This window comes from Phascolarctos cinereus, unplaced genomic scaffold, assembly GCF_003287225.1.
Source record: "Phascolarctos cinereus isolate Bilbo 61053 unplaced genomic scaffold, phaCin_HiC Scaffold_2;HRSCAF=192, whole genome shotgun sequence".
NCBI lineage: Eukaryota > Metazoa > Chordata > Mammalia > Diprotodontia > Phascolarctidae > Phascolarctos > Phascolarctos cinereus.
In genome coordinates this window covers 177,309,147-177,336,757 of record NW_027555625.1, presented here as the reverse complement: position 1 = coordinate 177,336,757, position 27,611 = coordinate 177,309,147, and the positions used below count along the sequence as shown (strand labels likewise).

Below are 27,611 nucleotides of genomic sequence, written 5' to 3'. Positions count from 1 at the left end.
GCCGAAATTGTTTTTGTGTCTTAAGAGGGACAGCAGGCATGTCACTTCCGCTGTTCCTTAAGTATAATAGAGGCATCATCATAACAATCCACTTCTATGGGCTGTTGTGTGGAAAGCATTTTCTAAGCTTTAAAGTGTAATGCAAATGAGAGCTGGGAGTAGAACAACTAAGCGTTTTGAGGCTTTAAAAAAATTTTAGAAATTAACCGGGGAAGAAGCTCTTCCGGCCTCGGGGGACGGGGGGGGGGGGGGGCGGTCCTTAAACTGACTAAAAGCGGCGGACAAAGGGCCCTGCCCCGCCCCCAACCTGTCTCCACGCTTCACGGGCTCCTGCCTGGGTCGCCACGAAAACGCGGAAAAGTGGATTTCTTTTTGCGGTTAAAAATCAGGAAGGGCGTTAAGAGTTTCTCTCGGCGCACGCGCAGTGTTCTCTATTTGGAGGGGCCTCGGCCCAGGGAGTAGGAAGCGTGGGCAGCTCCGGGCTGCGTTATGGCCGTCTCGGGTCCTGCGGCTTCCCCACGACCCGGAGGCGAGCCCATCCTGAAAGGTAGAGACCGCGAGCTAGACCCTCCCTCCCCTCGTCTCATCCAGTCCTGTCCCACGCCATCCGTCCTGGATAGCCTCCCAGTGGTCAGGTCGCGGGCTCTAGGCTGGGGGAGGGGGGCGGGCGGCGGTTGTAAAGAGGTCGGGGGAGGACAGGGAGAGAGGAGGGGGTTTGGGGGGAGCTTTAGGAAGGAAGGGTTAAGGGTCTCGTGAAAGGAGCGTGAAGACAGAAGAGACTGTCCCTTCTGACGCAGGTCGTGACCGTGTCTAAGACACTAAACCCCTCTGGGCCTCAGTTTCTTCATCTGTAAAATGGGTTGGTCTGGATGACTCCTGAAGTCCTTTCCAGCCCCAGATCTGTGGTCCTGAGGTGAAGGGGATGGATTAGCAGAGTGCTGCGATGTCGAAACTGGTATAGGCTGAAATTAACCCCTTCAGTTTCTCAGCATCCCCCCCCTTCCCTCTCCCCGCTTCCAGGCTCCTCTCTTCCATTCCAAAAGCTACTCCTGGTACAATGAAAAGAACGCTGGAGGGTTGCAGTAAGAGGACTTGGGTTCCAATTCAGACTTTCTGTAGAGAAGTCCCTAAACCTCTTCTGTTCTCTGTTCCTCTTCTTTGAAAGAGGAAATTGGCAGGAATAGATCTGATAGCACTTAATCTCTGATAGTAAGCATTTGTTAAGTACCTCCTGAGTACCACGTTTAAATAATAGGCCAGATACTTGGGGAGACAGATGAAAACAAAACAGTGCCTTGAGAGTTTCTTTTTATTGGGGAAGGGAGGTATACTTACAAGTAAATACAAAACTTTATACAAAGTAATTTTCCAGCGTGGAAGCATTGATAAGTGGGAATAAGGAAAGGCCTCCTATAGGAGCTGGCACCTGAGCTTGAAGGGAACTTTCTAAGCGTAGGGGTCAGGGTGTGTAAAGGCAGGGATCCAAAGCTGGGATGTCCTGTAAGGAGAGCAGCCGGTACATTAGGTCAGTTTGGTTAGAAATGTAGAGTAAGAGGGAGTAATGTGAAGTCATTTTTAGAAAGATAGGTTGGAAGCAGATTGTGAAAGGCTTTAAATGCCTTATAGAGGAGTTTGTGTTTGTTTGCTTTTTGTTTTTTGCTTTTTTTTCTAGAGACAATAGAGAGCCATTGACGTTTCTGGAGCTGGGGCATGGGAGGTGACAAGATAAGGCATATGCTTTAGGAATATAAATTTGGTAGCTGTGTAGAAGATAATAGATTGGAGAGGGGAGAAACTGGATGAAGGGAGACCAGATAAGGAGACCTTTTTTTCAGGCTGTTGGCTGTGTTTGTGGAGAGAATAACACTAAAGCAAGAGCTATGGAGCTAGAATAAACAGTTTGGCAGCTAATTGAATGTAGGAGGACAAGAAAGAGTTGAAAATGATTCTGAAGTTTCAAATTTGAGTGCCTGGGTAGGATAGTGATGCTCCTCAGTCTCTCAGCCTCTTAATCCTAAAACTTCTCTTCTCAGTCATAGGATCTAAAGATCATAGATATAAAGAGCTGGGAAGAACCTTAGAGGTAATCTGTCCCAACCCCCTCATTTTACAGATCAGGAAACTGAGTCCTAGAAAGGTTAAGTTACTTACCTGAGGTTATACAGGTAGCAAGAAGGGATCTTCCAGCTCTAAATCTGTAATTCTAGGACTGGGAGGGAGAAATAAAGTTGCTGATGGGACTGAGTAGACAAGCAAGAGCTGAGGAACTGGGCAACAAAAAGGGTTGGATGAATTGAGGCTTCAAAAACTGAGGCTGTCAGACCTGATGGTAGGGGACTGTTCTGAGGGAATTACTAAATCAGAGGATTAATTGGTTGAAGGTTTTGAGGAGCCAAGTCTACCAGTGGCAGTTATCTGAGGTGCCTAGAGCTGAAGCCTTTCTCTTCTCACATCCCTCCAACATCTTCCCAACAATCTTTGTTTACTCCAGTCTCAAATGAAGGAAGTGGTCCTTCTCCTAGCCTAGGAGAGCACCTGCACTCTTGACCCCATCCCCTGCTGCCTCTTCCACCAGATTGTCTCCACTATCATTGCCACATTCTCTTAAATTTTCAAACTGTCTGTATCAATTGGCTTCTTCTCTGCTACCTAAAACATGGGCATATCTGCCCTAACCTTAAATAAAAACATCTCTCCAGTGTTTGTGTGTGTGTGTACACATAAACACATACATTTACATATTGTCTTCCCTGTTAGAATGTAAACTCCTTGAGGACTATAACTGAATGATCTCTCTTATAGGCATCAGAGACTTAACTTATCTAAAATAGAACTCATCTTTTCCACAAAGCCCAAACCTTTCTCAAATTTTTGTATTTCTCATGAGGGTACCACTATCCTTGTAGTCATCCAGGTTTACAATCTTAGACTCATCCTTAATTCTTCAGTCTCACTCATTCCACATGTCCAAAGATAGAACAAGGTTTGTCAAATCTTGTTGTAGCTACCTTCAGACAATGCCTTTCTTGGGGCAGCTAAGTGGCACAGTGGATAGGGCTCTGGCTTTGGAGTCAGGAGGACCTGAGTTCAAATCCAGCCTCAGACACATGATAGTTACTAGCTTTGTGACCTTAGGCAAGCAACTTAACCCCAATTGCCTCACCAAAAAAAAAAAATCCTTTTCACTTACATAGCTTCCACTGTAGTTCAGGCCCTTATTACCTCTCATTACCTACCTGTTACCCTAGTCTTCTGATCCCTGTGCCTCAAGCCTCTTTCCCCCCACCCCAGCAAATCCTTCAGTCCTCTGTCAAAGTTATTTTCCGAAAGCATGTATCTAGCCCTTGCCATACATAGCTGCCCCACCCCCAGCTCCTCCACTGACAAGTAGAGTTTTCTGTTGAGCATTTAAAACACTTCACAACCTGTTCCCCATCCCACCATTCTGAGCTTTCTTATGCTCCCACCCCCTACTTGCTGATCCTCACACACACAACACTCCATTTCTGGTCTCTGTGCCTGGTATTGGCTGTTCCCTATGCCAGGGATACTCTTTTTCCTCACCTGTGCCTCTTAGAATTCCTGGAGTCTTTCAAGACTCAGTTCTGTTGCAGTTGCACATGATTACCTTCTGTCTACTCTCTTTGCATCTTGTAAGTACTTATTCCTTTATATATTGCCTCCCTCATTAGAATGCAAACTCCTTGAGGGCAGTAACTGTTCTTTGCCTTTCTTTGTGTGCCTTCCCTCACATCGTTGATTGAGATACTAACCTCTGGTCCCTTTCCCTCCCTCCCCTTCTCTATCATTCCTAGGCAAAGCCACCTTAGGTGGATGGAGAGTATCATAAGTTTAATACTGAAAGGTAGTAACATCTAGTTCAACTGAATCCCAGGCAGGGGAGAGGAAGGAAAGGAGAGACCAAAGCCCAAAGTGACACAGTAACTAGCAGTATACAATAATTGTTTCCATTAGATGAGCACTCTCCCTTCCCACTTTTAGCCCCAAACACTTACCTTTTCAAAGGTTCTGTTTCGTATGCTCTACCACATTTACCTCACCCCACCTTATGTCTCTTGATTCTGCTTTTAAAATCTTGGGCTTTCCCCTTTTGTGTATCATTTGTATTGCTTTACAATTTAAAAAAGGTTTCCTCACAACAGCTTGGTAATTAGGCCAGTTCTGTGATTGTATAAACATAACTATTCCTATTTTACAGATGAGTAAACTAAGGCAGGTGAGATGCATTGCCCACTTTTTCACAGTTTGTGAATTCTAGTAAGTTTCAGAAAGTAGTTATTGTCCCAGATCTTCTGTTTTCCAGGTGTGATACTCTTTTCATTCTGTTGTAGCAATGGAGCACTATGGCATAGTGGAAAGTACACAGAAATTGGAGTCAGGGGACCTGGATTCCGGTCATTGCTTGGCCACTTAACTAAGTGATGTAGATTTGCTTTGAGTACTTGACAGGAAAGAGTCCTTTGAATATTTCTCTATATTTGTAGGTTTCAGTGGTGCTTTTAAAATGAAAACGAAAGAGAATCCATTAATTTCAATTTAAGAGACAGCTAGGTGGCAGAGTAGATAAAACAAACCTGAAGGCAGGAAGATCTGAGTTCAAATAGGGCCTCAGATACTCTCTAGCTTTGTGACCCCGGGCAAGTCACTTAACTTCTTTTAGCCTAAATCTACTGGAGAAGTTTTTCTTCAAACCATTCCAGTTTCTTTGCCAAGAAAACTGCGTGGAGAATAATGGTGTGAAGTCAGATAGGACTGAACAACAATGAAGACTAACTTACCCTAGGTTCTCCTGACTCTTATGAGGCTTCTTGGTAATGGTATTGTCTACTAAAGTAGTCACTGTGACAATAGGACCCTGATTCAGTCAGGCATAACAAAAACCAGTATATTATGAGATCACTTTTGGGATGGGACCACAAAGTAGGAAAATGGGGAAGTATAAGGATCTTCTGGATGCCTAAGAGAAACTACTTGCTTACCTTTTGGTTTATGGTTATTTTTAGGGCTTAGTGTGGTTTAGTGGATAAAATTTTAGTCAGAAAACCTGTGCCTGGCACATAATAGGGACTCACTAAATAGTTATTGATCAGAATTTTATTGAAGACCTCTGTAAGATTCACTTGTTTTACTGCTTAATAGCTTGTGTAACAACCTTACCTGAGGATGCTTTGCCAAAGGGAATATAAATTTTAATCCCTGAAACTTTTTTTTCCTTTTTCTTCTTTCTCTTAAAGACCAGCCTTAACCCCAGATCACTCTGGCTCTCATTGATTGGCCAACAATAGGTCCCAGGCCAAGCCATATTTGGTCATTGTTTGAGCCCTGATTGGCTCAGTATGAATGTGAGTAACAATTGTTTCTGTTTTGGCCAGAAACCCTAAGGATCTTCCCCTCCCAGATCTATTTTTTTAAGAGGCCATTCTTTGCCTCATTTCTTATTAAGCTTTAATCACTAAATGGGCACTGCCTTAGTCAAACTGAAACCTGTTAAAGACCTTAGCTTGAAAAGACCAAGATTTCCCACTGCATTCTGGACCATCTCCAGTTGGTTCTGGCCACTGGACCCAGATAGCTCCCCAGGTGAAACTGAGGCTGGTGACTTTGCACAGCCCACCCACACTTAAATGCAATTCACTTGTGAGTCATAGCATCCCTTTCCTGATGTCATGGTCCTCTTTGAGAATAAAGGACAAATAATAATCTCTTTGAGTCTTAGTGTCCTCATCTGTAAAATGAGATTAATAATGATTATCTAAAAGAATAATTGCAAAATCAAAATGTATGTAAAGTCCATTGTGGAACTTAAAAAAGCAATATGTATATCATATAGTTTTATTATAGCCTTATATCTTTCTGGAGGTGGATTCAAAATAAGGGTTGAGTTTTGTTTCCATTTCAACTTGTAAAAATTTAAAATATTGTGATGTGCAGATGATTACACAGAAGAAAAGGTTTCTAAAAGTCTGTTTTTCTTTCTCAGTACATGCTCATGGCCTATGCATATTTGGGTCAAGTAATCCAATGAATACTAAAATTAAACTTTTTAAAGTAATGCCAGTTTCTTACTAATAAATCTTTTCTTATAACTCTTGTTGAGCAGCAAAAGAATGACTTGCACACCATGTTTTCTCTCTGTTCTCTGGTGTTAGCAAGCAGTGTAGCACCAAAAAGATAAGACCTGAGGAAAGAGAAAAGGAGCTAAATATTCCAAAAATTAGATAATCAAACTTCGAATAACTGGATTCCTTCATTAAATATATCCTGGCTGATATTGTTGTTCAGTTTTGTTTTTTCTCCAGTCATGTCCAACTCTTTGTGACCCCATTCGGGTCATATTTCTTGGCAAAGATACTGGAATGGTTTGCCATTTGGGTCACATTTCTTGGCAAAGATACTGGAGTGGTTTGCCATTTCCTTTTTCAGCTCATTTTACAGATAAGGAAACTGAGGCAAACAGGGTTCAGTAACTTGCCCAGGGTCACACAGCTAGAAAATGTCTGAGGCCAAATTTAAACTCTGGAAGATTCTGACTCTAGACCCAACATTCTATCCACTGTACCACCTAGCTGCTGAGTAGTAGTATGTAAGATTATTTGGAAAATAGGATTGGCTATTATGCTAATCAACATTCTGTTCAGTTAATATGACCTTACTTTAGCTTTACTGGGCAGTGGCTTACCATTGTGACACAGCTGGTGAACACATTTAAAAAGCAAAGGTAAGCTTCCTTGTCAGAAAAAGGACTCCTTGACAAAATTTAAAATTCTTGGGGAAAGGGTGTTGTGCGAGTCTTGTACAGTTCATGTTAGTGTATTTCTTTTTCAGATGTTGTTGCATATGTTGAAGTATGGTCATCCAGTGGAGTAGAAAATTATTCAAAAACATTTGTCAATCAACTCTTGGGTATGGGAGCAAAAGTAAGTAAAATTAACTACTTTTATTCTCAGTGTGCATCTGAATCTTTTTTGAGCTCTAATGAAAGTACGATTTTTTCTGCTTTGGAAATTGCTAGTGACAATAGGTCACAGCAAAGGCCAGGTGGTAGGGTGACTAGGTATTGCATAGATTATAAGATCATAGATTAAGAGCTGACACAGAATTTCCAGATATTTGAATCTATCCCCCTCATTATAAAATGTTAAAGCCCAGAGAGGGGGAAGCAGTTTGCTCAGAAACACCCAGATATAAGTAGCAGAGCCAAGATTAGGTTGCCAGGACATGGCCATTCTACTATTAAACCAGGCATTTTATTATAATAACTCCAAAGGAATTATCTTGATTCTTTAATTGCTATGGAATTTTACTGTAGCAAGTACTTTAATGAATCTGTTATTTCAATTAATCAGTCAATTGTTAAATATTTATTAACTGCCTAAAATGTACCAAGTACTGTGCTTGGATAAAGAATATAAGAATACAAAGACAAAAAAAGGCAACATTCTCAGCCCCATGGGACCTTCCATTTTCAGAAGAGTGGAGAGGGGAATGACATGCACATATGTACAAAACACACAACAGATACAAGGTAACATGGGAGAGGAGACATTATCATCTGGAAGACCATGAAAGACCTGGTGCAGAAGGTAAGACAGGCATAGTTTTCAGGGGTAGATAACCTGTGACCTTCTAGATCTTTGGGTGTGGCCTTTTAACTGAGTCCAAGTTTTACAGAGCAAATCCTTTTATTAAGGGGGTTTGTTCTGTGAAGTTTGGATTCAGTCAAAGGGCTGCACTTGAGGACCTAGAGGATCATATATGGCTTTGAGGTCGCAGGTTCCCCCACCCCTAGTTTGGACTTATACATTAGAATAATTATTTTGCCTGCTGTGTGGCGGATGGTTTGGAGTGGAAAGACACCTGAGGCTTCAAGATCAATTAGAAGGCTATTTATTCTTAGAGTCTAGTCAAGAAGTTATAAGGGTTGGAACTAGATTTGTGCCTGTGTGAATGGAGAGAAGGCTGTATTCGAAAGAGGTGATTGGCCGTGTGGGGTAAGTGAGAGGGAGGAGTTACAAATAGCACTGAGGTTATGAACTCAAGTGATCAGAAAGATGGTGGGACCCTTGATAGAAATAGGTCTAGTGGAACAGTTCATAGTCCATTCTTTCCATCACTCCTTTTCATCTTGTGATACTGTGCCATAAGAAATGATGAACTTAAAACTTGCACAGAAACATGAGAAGACATTTATGTGAATTGTTAAGAGTGACAGAACCATGAAAGTAGTATGTACAATGATTATGATAACACAAATGGGAAGAACAAACAAAACTGAGCTTATGTAGTGTATTTAAAATAACTAGGCTTATACCCTAGGAAGAAATGAAAAATGAAAATGCACCTTCCTCTAATTATTTGCTGTGATCACTGACCACAAAATTCAAAGTTGGAAGGGACCACAGTGGCCCTCTAGTCAATCCATATGGAAAAGAACCTCTGCTATAATATAACCTCCAAGTGGTCAGACTTATGGTGGTGGACTTAAGAATCTGGAACATTTTAAATACTATCAGACTTGGTTGATATATTGTTTAGTTTTAATTAACTGCTATTTATTCTCTTTTTAAAAATTGTTTTATTGTTATTTTTAGTTATAAGCTATGACTTCATGAGGAATGGAGGGATAAAGATTATATTTGGAAATTTAAGTTTAGGTAAAAACTAAAGATATCAATGGAAATTTAAAATGTTAAATGGAAAAAAAAATCTCCCTTTAGTAATACTTTGAAGATTCCTAATCTCATTCTCTTCTGTCTTTTTAATGGACCTTTTATATTCAGGTCATATATCCAATATGAGTTAGTGTGGTATATGGTGCAATATATTGGTCTATGCTAGTTATGTTAAACTGATCTATTTTTTTTCTCATCTATCTTTCTACTGTTCTGTATGACTTTTAAAAAAATGAGTGGGATTTTTTTATTTGGTCTGATAAATTCATGACTCTAGCTATTAATTAATAACAATTTGCACATTCCCTTTAATTTTGATTCTACAGGTTTCGAAAACTTTTAACAGAAATGTAACTCATGTTATATTTAAGGAAGGGTATCAGAGCACTTGGGACAAAGCACAGAAATATGGTGTAAAGCTTGTTTCAGTCCTGTGGGTTGAAAGGTAAGTACTGCTTAAAACTGATTTCGGAAACATACATTTTTTTTTCTTTTCAAAGTATAAGGTATATTAAATCTCTTTATAGAACACCTTTGCTATAAAACTGTCTACTGTCTTGCAAAAGCATTTCATTCTGATGACATAGTATAGTATTTCCGGACAGTTTTATCTTAGTTTTAGACAAAGTTAATATCATATTTTAAAGCAGATGTATAAACATGCTACTTAATCACATACATTCCAAAACCAAATAGATCAGAATAATATTTTCTAAGACTTTCCCAGTCCTGTGGGCAGAGTTTACATTTTAGCCTTTGAATTTCTCTTCCTAACAAAAAGCAAGCTGGCTTTACCTCCTGTGCTCACCTCTCATTCAGTCTTACCTTAGTAGGAAATAACTTATAGAGTGCAAGGACTGTGTTTTATCTGTGTATCTCACTCAGTATCTAATCCAGATTGTTGAATGAAGAAGAGGACAAAGAGTAAGTGTTAGAAAGGCAATAATGGGCTGCCAGTACCTTTTATTATCTGCTACTGAATTTTCCCCTGAGGGTCATGGAGCATATCCATAATTCTTTTGTTCTGTCTTTTGTTACTTAGAAATGGCTTTGATAAAGCTCACTTTTATAGAACCTTGAAAGTATTGTAAAGCAGTTTACATACATTATCTTATTTGATTAGAATACAAATACCACAGATTGCTTCCTCTGCATCTATTTGTACTCTAGTACACTTCCAGTGTTTGATTAGAATGTGAAGGAAAGAGGCAGCTAGGTGGCGCAGTGGATAGAGCACTGGCCGTGGAGTCAGGAGGACCTGAGTTCAAATATGGCCTCAGAGCAAACACTTGACACTTACTAGCTGTGTGACCCTGGGCAAGTCACTTAACCCCAATTGCCTCACCAAAAAAAAAAAAAAGAATTTACAACAGAATGCAAAGGAAAGAAAAAGGAATAAGTTTTTATAGCCAATTCAGAAAACACTAGGGAGCCTGGAATTTCATATTAAGATTCAGAGTGGCCAATTCAATGAAGTGAGGATAGATTTCAGGATGGATCTCCTTTAGTATAACTCCAGGAATGGGGTGGACATAAATGCTGTTCCAAAGCCCCATAATTGTTCCTGGGCCAGTGGGCTGGTTCTGGGACTATGAAGGATCATGAGTTTACCCTATACTTTTCAGTAACATGACATTATATTAACCAAAGCAATGATGCTAGTTTACCAGTGTATTTGATACACACCATAAACATATATATATATATATATATTTATGTATATGTATGTATGCCAGACACTATGCTAAGTAAACACTTCTTTAAATATCTCATTTGATCCTCACAACGTCCTGATGGGTTAGATACCATTATTATTCCCATTTTACTTTTGAGGAAACTGAGGCAATCAGAGGTCAAGTGACCTGTTTAGGGTCACACAGCTAGGAAGTATATGAGGCAGATTTAAACTCAGATCTTCCTGATTCTAGGCCTAGTGCTCTATCTACTGTTTCACCAGCTGGAGAATTTATAAATAAGAATAAAATGTTTTTAATAACACTTGTTTCTTATCTATATGAGGACTCTCTTTAATGATACAGGTTACAATACCTCTGTTCCTAATCTTGTAGGATTTTTTTCTGTAAATCCTGTAGCTTCTGGGCTTTTTAATATTTGGTGGATACTAGTCCAACACTCCGCCTGTCTATCTTTTATTGTTCATTCTTGCCATCAGTTTCCCTGCTGAAATTCTTTCTGCACGCCAGTACATCTTCCACAGAGTTTCCAAAGTGATGTTCCTACTATACAAGTCTAACTATGTTACTCTTCTGATCAAAAAGCTCTAGTGGCTCCTTATTCTCTGGAATAAAATACAAACCTCTCTACCTGGCATTTAAAGCCCTTCACAGTGTGACTCCAACCTGCCTATCCAGGCTTATTACATATGACTTTCCTTCATGTACTCTATGTTCTAGTCAAGTTGGCCTACTTACTTTTCCTCAAGTATAACATTTCACCCCTTGTCTCCATGCCTAGAATTCACTTCCTCTTTCTCTCTTCTTAAGAAGCTTGACTCAATTGCAACCTCTTCTCTTCGCTGACATTCTTGTGCCTCTCCCAAAATTATTTTGCCCATATTCCATCTGCATACTCCCTGCATCTCCTTAAATGTAAGGTTCATGAAAGTGATGGGGTTTTGTTTGTTTGTTGTACCTGGCCCTGCCTGGCACATAGTAAATACTAAACATCCTAAGGAGCTTAGAGGCATGTAAATGGTTTGTGGTCTGAATCAAAGACACAGGTGAATTAGCATCATTTTGGTGGTGTTAATATGTCATGTTATTGATAATTGTAAAGTCAATTCATGATTCTTCATAGTTATTCGATATTCATGCATTCAATAAACATCTATTAAGCTCCTCCTATATGCTAGGCACTGTGCTAAGAGCTGGGGATACAAAAAGAGGCAAGAGTCAGAGCTTACAGTCTAATGGTGGAGACAACATGAAACAAATATAACCAAAGCAAACTATATACAAGATGAATAGGAAGTAATTAAAAGAAGGAAAGCACTGGAATTAAAAGGGGTTAGGAAAGGCTTCTTGTAGAAGGTGGCATTTTAGTTGGAATTTAAAGGAGGCCAGGGAGGTCGAAAGTTGGAGCAGAGGAGGGAAGATGTTCCAGGGATGGCAGACAGCCAGAGAAAATTCCTCAGTCAAGGAACCACCAACCCATTGGTCCAGGAACAATTATGGAGCTTGGGAATAGCCATTAATGTCCATCCCATTCCTGAAGTTAACATTTAACAAGATCTACCTACACTGTGTAGAATTAGCCAATGAATCTTAACACAAAATCCTAGGCTCCTTATTTTTCTGGGCTGGCTATAAAAACTTAACCACTCTCTAACCTGTTGGAAGGTATCTAGACACCTACGCCCTGGAGGCAGGTAGGGAGAAAACATTTTAGGAACCTAGAGTTTGGAGCCTTGCCACTGCGCAGCTTTGCCCTTGCAGTGTTTGCTACCATTGTCCTATATTGTTATTCTGTTTCTGCCTGATACTTGGGTGTGGGTGAGGTTGGAGGAAATGGGTCTTCTATGTCCTTGAGGAGATTGCAAGTATCTCCTTGTCTTTTTGTATCAGTTTGTTGCTGAAGGGATTTGGGAGTTCAGAGTTCCAGAATTGGTACTGTTAAGAATTGGCAAATGCTCTGAGCATTGATCTCAGGCTAGTACTTAGACTAGGGTCTGAGAGTATTTCTGAGATCCAGCTTATATTTGGCAGTAAAAGAACCTCAGGAGAAGATCAGTAAATTACAGATCTATAATGGAAAGAGACGTTAGTTTCTTTTCCTGTCGTGTGTGTGTGTGTATGAGTGTGTGAGAGAGAGACAGAGACAGAGACAGGGTTAAGTGACTTGCCCAGGTCACAAAACTAGTAGGTGTCAAGTGTCTAAGGTTAGATTTGAACTCAGGTCCTCCTGACTCCAAGGCCAGAGCTCTATCCACTGTGCCACTTAGCTGCACCTTTGCTGTCCCCATTTTATAGAAATGGAAACTGAGGCTCAGTGAACTTAAATGATTTGCCCAGAGTCACAGAGAAGCAGGATTTGAACCCAAATCCTGTGACTACAAGTTCATTGCTTTTTCCACTGCACCCTCCACAGTAGGCATAATAGAAATTCACAATAAAAAAAAATTATGGGGCATTCTTTCATTCTCACAATACTGTAAATGTAATATAGTACAGAGAGGACTGATTCTGGAATCAAAGGATCTGGATTCAAAGCCCACCTCTGATAATTACCACCTATGTGACCATGGGCAATTCCCATAATCTCCCTGGGCCTCAGTTTTCTCACCTGTAAATTGAGGGGTTTGTGTGCGTGTAGCCCTGACGTGGAACTTTCATTAAAACTTCAAATAAGAGCAATACCAACTAACTGGAATGTCTTTTAATTTACTCTGTCACGTCATTGTTAGAAATACTAATGAAATATTTCATTTTAATTTGTACTAGGTAATCTCTGATGGTCTCTTCTAGTTCTGAAATTCTATGGTTCTATTCCCCAAATGCAAAGAGAAATAGAAGAAAGGCAGAGGGATGGGATAATAATTCATCATAATCCCTATGTTAGAGGCTTCCTCCTGATCTGAAGGTGTAAGGCATACTCTGGGTGAACTTCTCAAGCTCGTGCAGATAAAGGTCATTCCTGCCACTAGCAAACATAAAGGTACACAAACTCAGAATAGGAGCAGGTTTGTTTAGTGACTCTGACACACAGATATGGCTCTATCAGACAGAGTCCATAGGAAATCATGGTACGCACCATTATGCAGCTCTTATTTCAGAGGTCTATCTAGCCTCCAACTGTTAAAGCATTCCCTAGGTAGGGCTTCCTAAGGGGCCTTTAGGCATTGCACATCGATGGCAGTAAATGCTCCTTTCTACAACCTATCTGTCTCTGCAGCTCACCTGGCTACATCTAGAGCTAGCTATTTTATAGTAAGCTCCTTCTGAGTAGGAATTGTTTTATTCTTTCCACTCTCCAGAGCCTAGAACAGTGCCTGGCACATAATAATAGATGCTTGTTAATTAATTATACCTTTCAGTGTCCCTAACAATGTTCTTTTTTTTAAAATAACATTGCTTGACTTTCAAGCCCTTGTCTCTTTCAGTTTTTAGCAGATAGTATTACATACCTTTAGTATGGAGTCTTTTCCCGTTCCTTTCTCTCCCTGTAATTTTCATTAACTTCTAACAGACGTCTTCTCTGACGTCAACAATCTTCAGTTCCTGACAGATGTTGATAAGCTATTCTTATTTTTTGGTAGGGAAGAGTAGAGGCAAGCAGTGTAGCTTACCTGCCTTTGCAGAGCATGTTTGTAGTTTGATATCCTTGTCCACCAGGGTGCCTCCATTTTGCTTTTCTTGACTTAACACCAGTGGGTCTAGTAACAGGAGTTCTTAACCTATTTTGTGTTGTGTATCCTTTTAACAGTCTGGTGATGCCTCTAAGGACCCCTTCTTAGAATAATGTTTTTAAATGAATAAAATAAAATATATTGGATTACAAAGGAAACCAGTTATGTTGAAATTGAGATGATTCTTTCCCCCATCCAAGTTAATAAACCCCCTGAAATCTGATTTCTAAATTAAGAAACCCTGGTCTAGCAGCTTGAGGGGTGGAGAATTTTACTCTTCTTAAAATTGTCTCTCAGTCAACCCCAATCCTAGAACATCTGGAGTGTTCAAATATTTCAAGCTTTTTGTAGCAACATCTAGGGCAGGATTTCTTAACTTTTTTTGTGTTGTAGATCCTTTTTGCAGTGTAGTAAAGCCTATGGACCCCTTTTCAGAATGTTTTTAAATGCATAAAACAAAACACAGAGAATTGGGAAAAAAATAATGTTGAAATAATTTTTTTTAAGTTCGTAAACTCCAGATTAAAAATTCTGATCTAGGGGAAAGAAGAGTCATTCCTTGTATCTAGTGGGTTTCATCACCCACTTAGCTGTAGGGTACTTTCTTACCTGTCCTGATGACTCTTCAATCAACATATAAAACTTATTTAGTTTTTTAAAGATTTTGTTATTGTTGAGTCATTACAGTCTTGTTCAACTCTTCATGATCCCATTTGAGGTTTTCTTGGCAAAGATACTGGAGTGGTTTGCCATTTCCTTCTCCAGTTCCAGCTCATTTTGTAGATAAGGAAACTGAGGCAAACAGGGTTAAACAACTTGCCCAGGGTCATACAACTAGTAAGTTTCTGAGGCAAGATTTGAACTCAGGTCTTCCTTACTTGAGGCTCAAACCACTGCACTACTTAGCTAAGGAATTTTACTTTCATAGAAGTTTAAAATTATAAAATTTTTAGTCATTAATCCTGGTGTTCCACAAAACTTCCATTAAGCTCTAGATTTTCTTGCCAAGGTAGTTTGGGTTTTATAAAGCCAATATGTTTTTCCCTACTTCTGGTATCTGTTGTAATCTTAGCTCAAGGTGTAGAGTCCTCTGATCAGATCCTCTAAGGCAATGCTGTCAAACTCAAATAAAAATGGAATACTGGTGTAGAAAGCCACAAATTGACATTATGTATGTTGCATTATATTTTGATTTATTTTGTTACATATTCCCAATTGAATTTTAATCTGGTTTGGCAAGCAGCCAGTGGGTTTTGAGTTTGACACCTCTGCTCTAAGGTGTCTTCTGGTGCAGTGGTGTAAACTTAGAAAGAGGACCACTAAACCTTATATAAGGGTTACTGAGGGCTGTCTTGTAACTTACTTTTAAAATGTAATATTATTTATATTGTATTTTTATTTATTTTGGTAAGTATTTCCCAATTACATTTTAATATAGTTCAGACCACACTCAAGAGTGTTGTGGGTTGTGTGTAGAAGTGTGTTTGACACCTCTGCTCTGGTGAGTTTAAGATATATTCTGTAATGATTTTCCTTCTCCCTCTCTGAAATTCTCTGGCTGTGGGCTCCCTTGAGGTAAGGATTCTCACCTTGATACCTTGAATAAGAAAGATCTTTCCATACCTGGTCTTCAAAGTTTCCTTCTAGGGCTTCATCCATACTACTCTGTCCTGGAAGTCCTCTTTCCTCACCTTCAATTAGTAAGCATTTATTAACAGCCTATTCTATTTCTTGAACTGTGCCTGTGGGCTGGGGCTACAAAGTCGTCTTGTTTCTGCCCTCACACTGAGGTTTTCATACATACGTCTCCCATCACTTTCTGTCTGGTTGATTTTCCTAAAACCATGAGCTGTTTGTTATAGCTTATTCTGTTCATATCTCTATATATTGCCTTAGACTAAGCCCTTATCCTAGCTTGAGACATATATCATTATCTTTGAACTTGGGTTCCGCATGGCAGCTAGCTATCTGTAAGATTCCACCAGACTGAAATCCTTTCCCTATTCAAAGACTTTGACTTCTGTTTTACTTTCCAAGTTCCTGTTTCCCATGAAGGTTTCTAGCTCACTGCCAGAAGTGAGATAATACAATCTGGGACCAGTAAATATTTTACTTTTTTGCTAGCCGTATTAGTTTGACCAACATCTCGATGTTCCTTTGCTGGAGTTAATTACCCAGATGCAATCATCCAGTTGGTTTTCTGTGTATGACCTCCTTTGTTAGAGATTTACAGTAGGTAAAAAATAGACAGCAGTTAACATGACCTTAACCTCTTGGTGCTGAGAAGTGAGTTCTCTCTTTTAAGGACAATATACTCCTAAATAATTTTAAAAGATTAATTTTATCTCATTGAGATTATTAATTAGTATTTGATTAAAAGCAAAATTGTCAGGCTTTTAAAATATGAACATTATGATGGCATTGTGAACTGAAACAAAGTTTACTGGCATTTAAAATAAAAATAGTTAACTCATTTTGTTTTTTGCCGTTGGCTTATGAAACAATAATAATGCCAGTTGACATTTATGTAGTGCTTAAAGGATTACAAAGTGCCTTTTTACATGAAATATTTTATTTGAGCCTCACAGCAAACCCTATGAGGTACATAGGTATCATTTTCCAGATGAGGAAGCAAGCTGAGAGAATATGTAGGAATTCCTCGGAGTTGTACAACTAGTAAATATCTGATGCAAGATTCAAACACAGGTCTTTCTGACTTTAAGTACAGCATTCTATCTATTTCTCCAGTTGCGTCTACATTTTAGAAAATAAATTACTAATTTTAATCCTTATCCATTTTGCTGTGATATTCTGAAAAGCTGAATTTTAAATGTGTAAGATCACTAGATGTCACTAGAGTCCTATTTTGTTCTTCTGATTCTGGGAGCAATGCCAGACAGCTGAGAAACAAGACGAATTGACTGTCCCCTTCTGTGGGTAGGATGGATGATTTATCAAGCAGTAGTGATAATCTTTCACTAGATTCAGATGGAGCTGGAAGCAGTGGACTTTGAAATCAGTTTGGCCCAAGTTGCGTACAGCCATTGTAGAAAAACATGGCTTGTAGAGTCAGCTACATGACTTCTTGCATTTGTAAGCAGAGGAAGGAAATTACCAACTTCCTACCTTTAAAACTGGTCTCTTGGTCTTGCCTACTGTATACTTTTGTAGTGAAGATTAAATAATATAACTGCTTTGATGGATATCTGGTCTTACTGATAAAGGGTATCCTCTCCAAAGATGAAAATCATAACCATCCACATCTTCTTGTTCTGTGAGTCACTTATTCATGTCCTTTTATTAATTTCACATGGGTCCTCCACCCAGTGTGTGTGTGTGGGGGGGGCCTACTGCTAGGTCTTGTTCAAGCAAAGTAGCACTGAAGACACTCTTGTTCAACAAGGTGTCTCCTTTGCATTTATTGAGATCATTGAAAACTAGTTGAAAGATATAGCAGTAGAGAACTTTAACTCTGATTATTAGTGTCAAATGAGACAAAAAACAGGGAAAGCTAAAATTGCCAAAGGTGTTTGTGACAATTGTGAAAAAATACAAACTCCTGTGGTGGGCATAAAAAGCCAGACATTTACTCCTTCTCCACCCTAACTTCAGTACTGACCCTCCTCTTGCTGCCCTATATTTTAGCCAAACCAGCATTACTTTCTTAAACAGCTCTGTCTTGCACAGTCTGACTCCCATTCCTGGAATTTCTTCCTTATTTTTACCTCACAGAATCTCTGCCTTCTTTCAGAAGCACAGCTGAGATGCTGCCTCCTAATGGCGGTATTTCCTAATCCCAGTAATTCATGTTCTCACGCCAGAATTTATTTTGCATATGCTTTGTCTATATTTAGTATATACTTATGCTAGTGGAAACTAATGTATTAACATACAAACCAACTTTTAATATAAAAATATAACACAGATTTTTAACTTATAAAAATAACCATATTAATGATATTAATATGTTGTGTGGGACTGTCTTGGTGCAATGTTTCTCAAAATGTGTTATCTTTAATGGCACTACAGCATATAATTCTTTTTCAGCTACTTATCTTTTTTCTTTTGTAATCTGTCCCTTCCGTGCTGTCCCATTGAGCAAATTCAAAATAAAATAGAGCCCTCAGTATTTATGTGCATGCATGTACTTATTATCTGTGACGTGTTACTCCCTCCCCCCAGAAGAACATACACTTCTTGAGGGCATAGACTTCTTTTTTTTTTCTTTGAATTTTCAGTGCCTAGCATTGTTCCTGGTACATGGTAAGCATTTAATAAATGCTTGTTGGATTGAACTGAATGTTTAGGATTATTTTTAACTTAGTCAACAGGTTAGGGTTCCTTTTAACTAGCGAACTTTCCGTTATCTCTTATAAGGTCCTTTGGTTTGAGGGAGATATTCAGTGCTATGGCAGAGGTAAACATATGTGTGGGTGTTGTGCCAAAGGGTTTGTGGGCTATTGCACCTGTTTCATACCCTGGGTATCCCTGAATCATTTAACAAGTACTGAGAACCTGCTTTGCTCCCATACTTGTCTAAGTGCTTTGGAATTACAGAAGAAGTGTTAAGACAAAAGCATTGTTGAATAATACCTTATTAAATACATTGTTGCAAGAGTATATTTTAGGGATTTTAAAAAAGTGATGTAGAGATAAATTAAGGGTAGGAAGAGTGAGGAAATAGGCAAGATGAGAGTTAGACCGGTCAGTCAATAAGCATTTTTTTATTTATTACTATGAAAATCTGAAAGATTTTCCTTAGAAAAAGCAATAGATTTGAAGTCACAAGACCTGGCCTGAAGCTCAGCTTTGCTTTGTGCTAGCTCTGTGGCCTTGGGCAATTCATTGCACCTGTGAGTCTTAATTTCTTTACTTGTATTTGTACAGTAGAAGTAATGGTTGTATTACCTCCCACTAAGGTTGTTGTGAAGGTCAATAATGTATACAATGTACTTTACAAACCATAAAACACTATGGAAATATAAGACAGACTGAGGGAGAATTAAAAGGCAAGAGAAAAGTGTGAGCAAAAGATACTGGGTGAGAACAAATGTGCTATGTTAGGAAGCCTGAGGAGATTGGCCTAAGGTGGGATGTCTATAGATAGGGAGTGATGGCTCCGGAGGAGAGAGAGGGGCTGATGACTTTGCACAGCTTTGCTTCACTTAAATCCAATTCACTGGAATGTCAGGACTTCACCCTTCTGATGTCTTCGGACAACAACAATGGAAATCTGATGAGTAGGTTGGAGCTTATCATATCAGTCTCAGTTAGGGCTTGAAATAGTTTCAGAATTGAAAATTGAGTGGGAGGGAGCTGGCCTGAGGAACGGAATGGGATTGCATGGGGAGTACAGATAGTTCTGGGAATGAAGTAGGGTGGCACCAGAGGTTAAGGGGCAATTTGGAAAGAAAATTGGGCTGGGAGAAGGGAGATGGCCTGTAGAATGAGGAGGGACTTATGTAGGGAAAGTTCTCATGGTTCAACATGTTTTACTGTAAAAATGATACAACTGCTGGTCCTGAAATAAGTCACAAACATACAGCTCTTCTTGACCACTAGATGGCGAGATTTTACTATCTTGCATTTTAGTTGCAAAGTAATGAAATGTCTTTAACATAAATCGCCAAATAACATTATTATTTTTTAAATAATGTGTTCATAAATGTTTGTTATTTTTGTAAAAATGGAGACTAGGGTAGTCCTGAAAATGTAGTCTTGAGATTGTGTAATTATGCAATAGAATACTGGCATTGAAATCGGAGAACCTCAGTTCAGATTTAGGACATCTATGTGAATATGCATAAATCACTTAACATCTTTGGGCCTCAATTTCCTCATCTTGTAGGATGATAGTTATCAAACCTTTTACAGTCATTTCTCAGTCATGTCTGACTCTTCCTGACCCCATTTGGGGTTTTTTCTTGGCAAAGATCCAAGTGATTTGTTATTTTCTTTTCTTCTTCATTTTACAGATGAGGAAACTGAGACAAACAGTTAAGTAAGTGATTTGCCCAGGGTCACACAGCTAGTAAATTTCTGAGGTCAGATTTGAGCTCGAGAAGATGAGTCTTCTGATGCCAAGCCTGACACTCTGTCCAGTGTGCCACCAAGCTGCCCAGTGTAGGACTAGAGGGGTTTTAAATCACTCAGCAAGTATTTAATAAGTACGCACTTTGTGTCAAACACTTGGCTAAATGCTGGGGATACAAAAAAAGGCAAAAACACTGCCCTTGTTCTCCAAGAGCTCACATTCTAATGGGGGTAGACAACGTGTAAGTAGCAAACAAGATATATACAGACTTACAGGAAGATGATATAGAGGGAAGCTGAGTGGAGGAGGTGAGTAGGCAGAACATCCCAGACATTAATATTTAAAGCTGGGAAGATCAATTAGTCTAACCGTTTTTTAAAAAATTTGTTCTTTTACTGATTTTCTGACTGGGGGTCAATCTTTTCAACACACTCTGCCTCATTTTCCCCATATTTAAAATGGCATAACATCAGCCATTTTTATGAGACTGGGGAATGGGCAAGTTTGTTTTATTACTACACTTCGTAATAGACTAACAGAAAATATTAAAACTTTAAAAGTTTTCAACAGTCTTGGGTGATAAACTATCAGTACATTTACAGTTATGATTTTTTTTCATTGTAAATTCCAATGTTTACTTGAAAGCAGAAAGTAAAATACTCTATTGTCCTTTAAAGATTTAAGTAGTAATATCCTGAAAATTGTCAGGATTTGTGCAATGTAGTTATAGCTGCCATGTAAAAACAATAGAGCCAAAGTTGTGGGTTCAATCCTTTTATGGGTGGATCATTTAGTTTTTGTATTTGCTATACACCTAGCCAACCAGCAAGCAAGTATGTATTGTTCATAAGGAAGACTAGGCAAGATAATGTAATTGAATCAGAGTAAATCCATTCCTACTACTAGAAGAACGACTCTGAGCACATTCATGATAGTTGTAGTTACTTACATTATTTTCACATGCAAAAACAGCCCTTTATTATATTAGGCAACTATTGTATCAGTTAAATCTGTAGTATAAGAGCTGCCCTACCCCCACTTCTGTTTCTTTCATCCTTATCTTCCTCAGTCCCATCCTGCCCACCACTTCCTCTGTGCCCTCTAGAATCCCCAGTCTATAGTGAACGAACTTCCCTTCATTCTAACCCTCTTTGTCACACTCCTCACATCTAATCCATGACAACACTAGCTAACCTGTGTATTACTGGCCATCCTTTTTGGTATTTGTTCACTTGTTTTTCAGTGTCTGACTCTTCCTGACCTCATTTGGGGTTTTCTTGGCAAGAATTCTGGAGTGGTTTGCCACTTCCTTCTCCAGCTCATTTTGCTGATGAGGAACAGAGGCAGTTGGGGTTAAGTGACTTGCCCAGGGTTACACAGCTAGAAGCTAGTAAGTGGCTGAGGCCAAATTTGAACTCATGCCCTCCTGACTCCAGGCCTGGCACTCTATCCACTGTGCCACCTCGCTGCTCTCAATACTGCCTGTCCCTTCCTTCACACCTTGTCACTAACTTCTTCTGGAAGGAGAGTTAGAATAAACCTTGCTCCCCACTGCCACTTCTGGACTCTTCCTTTACCATTAACTTGGCCCCAACCTTTGTCTCCCCCTGTAATGGACAGTATTCCCCCTTCCACACTCTTCTGTCCATCCGAACTGTTCTTTCTGTTACCCCACACATGCCTTCCCATCTCTCAGTTCTGTGTTTACACTGGCTATTCCCCATGCTGGGAATGTTTATCCTTCTTACTTCTGCCTCATCGAAGCCCTCCTTTCCTTCAAAATGTAGTTCAAACACTTTATACTTGAACAGTTTCCTGAGCCACCCAAGTACTAGTACTGTCCTTCCTAAACCACCTTGCATTTAACTACTTAAGATTTATTCTTTTTATATTTATTCTGTGTATACTTTATTTTGCTTATTTATTTTTAACATTCACTAATATTTACTTTTTGATTTCCAAATTCTTTCCCTCCCTCCTGCCCCCTCACTACTCTTTGAGAAGGTAAGCAATATGATATCAATTACTTTGTAAGGTAACTGCCTTCCTCATTAGAATGTAAGCTTCCTCCCTCATTAGAATGTAAGTTTCTTTTGCATGGGAATTGTTTCATTATTTGTAGCTCCAAGGCCTGGTACATAACAGGTGCTTAATAAATGTTTGTTGATTAGTCCGTGACTGGACTGTAAGCTCCTTAAGAGTAGGAACTGTCTTGTGCGTCTCTGTATTCCCAAAATTCTTAACCCAGTGCCTTGGATGTAGTAGAAAGTATTTAATTGAATTACATTGCAAAGGAAGTAGCTAGTTCTCTGTCTAGACACCCTATCAGCCATTTCCTGTGAAGGAAATATACCATGATGTGACCATGTTCCTCTGTAATCTCATACCTCCTCCGGCTGTCCTCATCTGTGCTGTGGTGTCACATCCTACTGTGACAAACACATAATGTTTGTTTGGGCTAAGTACCTTGAGATACAATTTATAAGCAATGCAACCCAACACTGGGGGAGCGGGGGTTGTGCAGAAACAGGTATATTCATTCATTACTGGTAGATTTTCAAACTTGTAGAATCTTTTTGGAGAGCAGTTACACAGTGAAAGTTAGAAATAAAGTTTGATGTAATAATTTCGTTCTTACCAAGAAGAACAAAAAGAGCAGTTTAGTCAGTGATTTTCATAGCAACATCATGCCACTGCAAAAAACCGGATGCAACTTAAATGTCCAAAAGTGGAGGAACAGTTAAATTGTGATTAAATAATGCATTAGACTACTATAATCTCATTTTGACTATAAAATATGAGGAGTATGAAGAAATCTGGAAGGAATTTTATAAAATGATGAAAATCAATGATAGCAGAACCAGAATAGCGGATTACACATTAAGACGGTATAAGAGGAAAAGTTAATGATGATGTAAGTGGATGAAGAAAGAATCTGGATGTGAACTTAGATGGAGAGAGACTGAAAAGTTATACTTTATACCTTTAAATTAGTCATTATAATGTAAAAATTGCTAACCTGTTTAATTGGTTGTGTTGATGTTCAGTAATGTGTTTTTAATGAGACAACTTTAAGAAATAAAATGATAAATCTGTTCACTATGAAGAAGAAAAATTGATAATGACAGGATCCTTTGTGTAAATCCTGGTTATAGCATTATTATGGTGTGGCGCCAATAGTTTTTAGTTATCAATAATCACCAAATATTTATTACTTGTCATGTGTGTTTAAAGATGGGTGAGATTTAGACAGAGAGAAGTTTATGTAGGGGAAATGGTGTGAGCAAAGGCATATTCATGTTGTTTTTGAGCAACCAGAGTAGTTCAATTTGTTTGGAAGAGTTGTTTGTGGAGAAATCGAAAATTGAGGCTAGATAACTAGAGGCCAGGTTGTGGAGGACCTTGAATCCTGTAGGCATTTGGAGAGATTTTTGAGCAGACAGTTGTTGAATGCAGAATTGCTCAAGAAAGATCAGTCTGGCAGTGGTTTGTGTGAGAGTGTAAATGAAGGATATCAGATAGGAAGGGAATTAGCTTTCAAGCCATACTTCAGCCCAACCCTATGTGTGGTTTTCTTTTCTTTTGCTTTCTGCTAAGCTTGCACCTTGAAGCTCTTGGGTTTCTCTGCCACGTCTCTACTGCTGCTATCAATCTATCCTCTGGTTCAGCCAAGTCAGAAAATTACTTTTTTCAGAAAAGATGACTGTGATAAATGAAACAAAGTAAAATAAGAGAAACTCACAGAACACAGTACTATCAGGTTATAGGAACCTGGCATTTTTGTATAGCATTTTAGGAATTGCAAAGTGCTTTTGATATATCTCATTTAATTTTTGGTACAGTGGAAAATACACTGACTTTGGAATCTAAGCACTTGGATCCAGATCCTGCCTTGATTACTTTGACTCTAGGCTAGTCATTTAATCTCCTTGGGCCTCAGTTTTCTCATTTCTAAGATGAGGGTTTTGGATCAGGGGTAGAGAACCTGTGGCCTCGAGGCCACATGTAGCCCTCTAGGTCATCAGGTGCAGCCCTTTGAATCCAAGCTTCACAGAACAAATCCCCTTAATACAAGGATTTGTTCTGTAAAACTTGGACTCTGCCAAAAGGCCACACTCAAGGACTGGACTAGAGGATCTCTTCCAGCTCTAGATCTATGATCCCATGTCCAACCCCATGAAATAGGTACTATAGGCATTATCACTATTGTTTCACATGAGGAAACTGGAACTATAGAAATTAAGTGATGTACGCTTGGCATATAGATAGTGTCAAAGGAGGGATTCAAATAGCAGTCTCTCCAGATTCCAAATCAGTGCTCTTTGTTAGTCTCCCTAAAGAGGTCTGATAATATTTTCCCAAGATATTTGTGAATCCAGCTATAATTGGCCAGCATAGTTTCTCAGGCTAATTAATTGGCTCTCTTCATGTCTTGTTATAGCCTCTCGATGTGGCCAATAGTCATTTTTTTGAGGGGGAGGGAATCCTAGCATGTGTTTCTCTTTGACCCTATCTATCTGACTCCCAGTTCCATTTTGTTTCACAGATGATTTCCCTTTCCTGGCCCCTCCCAATTATATGGCTGGGCCAGAAGCTGATTCTAGACAGAAGTTGGGGTCATTTAGTCCACGTTAACAACCAATGAGGAAAGGATTTATCCAAAACTATTTATATCAGTTTACATATACAATGGGGCAGCTGGGTGTTGTAGTGGATGAAGTGCTGGGCGTGAAGTCAGGAAGACTCATCTTCCTGAATTCAAATCTGCCTCACACACTTACTAGCTGTGTGACCCTGGGCAAGTCACTTAATCCTGTTTCCCTCAGTTCCTCCTCTGTAAAATGAACTGGAGAAGGTAATGGCAGACTATTCCAGTATCTTTTCCAAGAATACCTCAAATGGGGTCACAAAGAGTTTGACACAACTGGAATAACTGAACAACAGTTATACAAAAGTAAACCCATTTATCACCAACAATAAGGAAAAGATAATTTCTTTGCAGATAGATGGGAGAGAGACTGTAGGCAGGAGGAATAGTTAGGAGGCCTACAGTAGTTCAAGCTTGAGATGACAAGAGGCTAGATTAGAGTGGCAATGGAAATTAAAAGAGGTAGATTGAGAGATACTGCAAAGAGAATTGATAGAACTTGGTGACTACATGTTTGGGGAAAGGAAGTAATCAAGGGTGATTCTAGGATTTTGATTTTTGAAGAATGATAGTACCACTCATTAAGAGAAACAAGAGTTCAGAGGGAACTTGTGTTTAGTAAAAGAGAGTTTAGTTTTTGACACTGTTTAATTGGTTGCATACCCTTATTTAAATAATGAATATCACCCTTAGTCAAATAATGAATAACACTGGGGTACAAATTACCTGAGTCTGTTGCTACAGTTCAAACTCCTAATCTTAAAATAAATATACGTATACATATACATATATATGTAATATATTACTTTAGATGACTACATGACTGTCAAATTATAATTATTATGTTTCAAGAAAACACTTTAAATGACATAGATAGTGATAGTGACTAGACCTGTGGTTTCACTGGTGTAGGGAGTTCCTAGATAAGGACAGTCTCTACCAATTCAAGCCAGCACTCTTTGCATTTTTTGGTCTTAGAGAATTGCTTAGAACATTAGGTCTCAAACTTTTTTTGTCTCCAGACTCCTTTTGATTTCTTAGAAATTATCGAAGACATCAAAAAAACTTTGTTTATGTGGATTATGTCTATTGATATTTATAACACTTGCAATTAAAACTGATTAAAAAATTTAAATGTTTGTTAATTCATTTAAAAATAACAATGATAAACCTATTCATGTTAACATAAATTTTTGTGAAAAATAACTATTTTCAAAAAAAAAAACAATTTTAGTGAGAAGAATGACTTTGTTTTACATTTTTTGAAATTTCATTAATGGAGAAGCTAGATGGTGCAGTGGATAGAATGCTAGGCATGGAATCAGGAAGACCTGAGTTCAGATATGACCTTATACGCTTACTAGCTGTGTGATCCTGGGCAAGTCACTTAAGCCTGTTTGTTTCGGTTTCCTCATCTGTAAAATGAACTGGAAAAGGAAATGGCACACTATTCCAGTATCTTTGACAAGAAAACCCCAAATGGGGTCATAGAGAGTTGAGACATGACTGAACAGCAAATAATAGAAGATAATTGCATTCTCCTATCTGCTTCTGCATTACATCTCTTGCAACATGTTATTTTGGTTGAAGAATATGAAGAAAATTTAGCCTTGTGTAGTTGAAAAAGGGAGAAGTGTTTGGTCTTTTCAAATAACGTTTGATCTTCTTTGATGCTACACTAAAGCTTGACAAATGGTGGGTTTTCTTTTAAAGCTTAGTTGCAATGTGGAGTCTGTAACCATATCAGTGAATTTTTTGTACTCTGTACATTATAAGCCATTGATCTATCTTATACTTTGCCTTGGTATTTTGATTGGTATTACACTTTGAGTGGATCTTTTATCCTTGCATGATTTTTGTAATATCATACATTGGTCATTTGGAAAATATTGATTCATTAGGTTATGAAGATCTTCCAGATGTTGACACATTTCATTATACAATATCTATATTACTGTTATCTCATCATATAAGTCTTTTAAGTATTGGGAAGCTGTCAAACTCACAGTGATAGATACAAGGTTTCCAAAATTCTAATTTTCACTTAAAAGTTTGAATTTTATTGTTGGCAACTAATACCATCATCCATTTTCCTTGATATGACATGTCTCTTTCATTTGTTTTTGAGAAAAATATGTGCCAGATGCCCAAGTCTAAATAATCTTAGGTTGTTAGTCATTCTTTCAAGTAAAAATAGTATTCCATGAAGAAAGTGGCTCCTTCAGCTCACAACTCAGACAATTGCTCAAGGACTTTCATCATGCAAAGATTTAAATTAAGGCTTAATGCAATTCATAATTTTTATTGTTTCATCAAGGATATTATTGAGTAAAACTGGTATTCAGTTTGTTTTTTACTTTGAGTGCCTATTGGTGAAGAATACAATGATGACTTTTACAGTGTGGTCACTACCTCAATTTGTGCATCTGCACTTTTTTACTCACCATTGCTTTTGCACTGTCAGTGCAAATGTCAACACAGTTGGTCGAGGATAAATCAAGAGATTCAAATGAAATTATTCAACCCTTTGAATATTTCAGCACCATTTGTGTTTGTTGCCAAGCATTCACATAACACATCTTCTTTGATTATTAGTTGGTGCTAATACTGGGTGAATACAAGCAAAACATCAAGTCCTGCCATCTGTAGAATCTTCTGTTTGTTAGGCAAAAGTACAATTTTGCAGTCAAGATTTTAACTCTGTCTTCACATTTGCAGCTAAATCTTTAATTCACAGACCATGTGGCCTCTGGAAAACTCCACTGTTCAGTTGGTAGAGAATGATAATGAAAAAGGCAAATAACATCTTAGTATTATTATACAATTAATTTTCACCTCACAGACCCCCTGAGTCTCTGGGACATTCAAGGG

General features: G+C 38.6%; 1 protein-coding gene across 6 annotated transcripts in view; it reads left to right on the top strand.

The window, feature by feature from the left end:
* The first annotated feature begins 419 nt into the window (after positions 1–419).
* MCPH1 (microcephalin 1) overlaps positions 420–27,611 on the top strand; it is a 334,179-nt gene continuing 306,987 nt past the window's right edge. For 3 of the 6 annotated variants that reach the window (XR_002324216.2, XM_078149739.1, XM_020985223.2), the window contains exons 1-3: positions 420–547; positions 6,847–6,938; positions 9,020–9,138. Coding sequence is in view for 5 of the 6 variants with exons in the window: in XM_078149739.1 (XP_078005865.1) it covers positions 490–547; positions 6,847–6,938; positions 9,020–9,138 (269 nt within the window). In the remaining variant the exon portion in view is untranslated. Of the gene's footprint in view, positions 548–6,679; positions 6,740–6,846; positions 6,939–7,490; positions 7,605–9,019; positions 9,139–27,611 lie in introns of all 6 variants that reach the window. The other 3 variants (XM_020985229.2, XM_020985208.2, XM_078149738.1) reach the window with 2 other exon arrangements.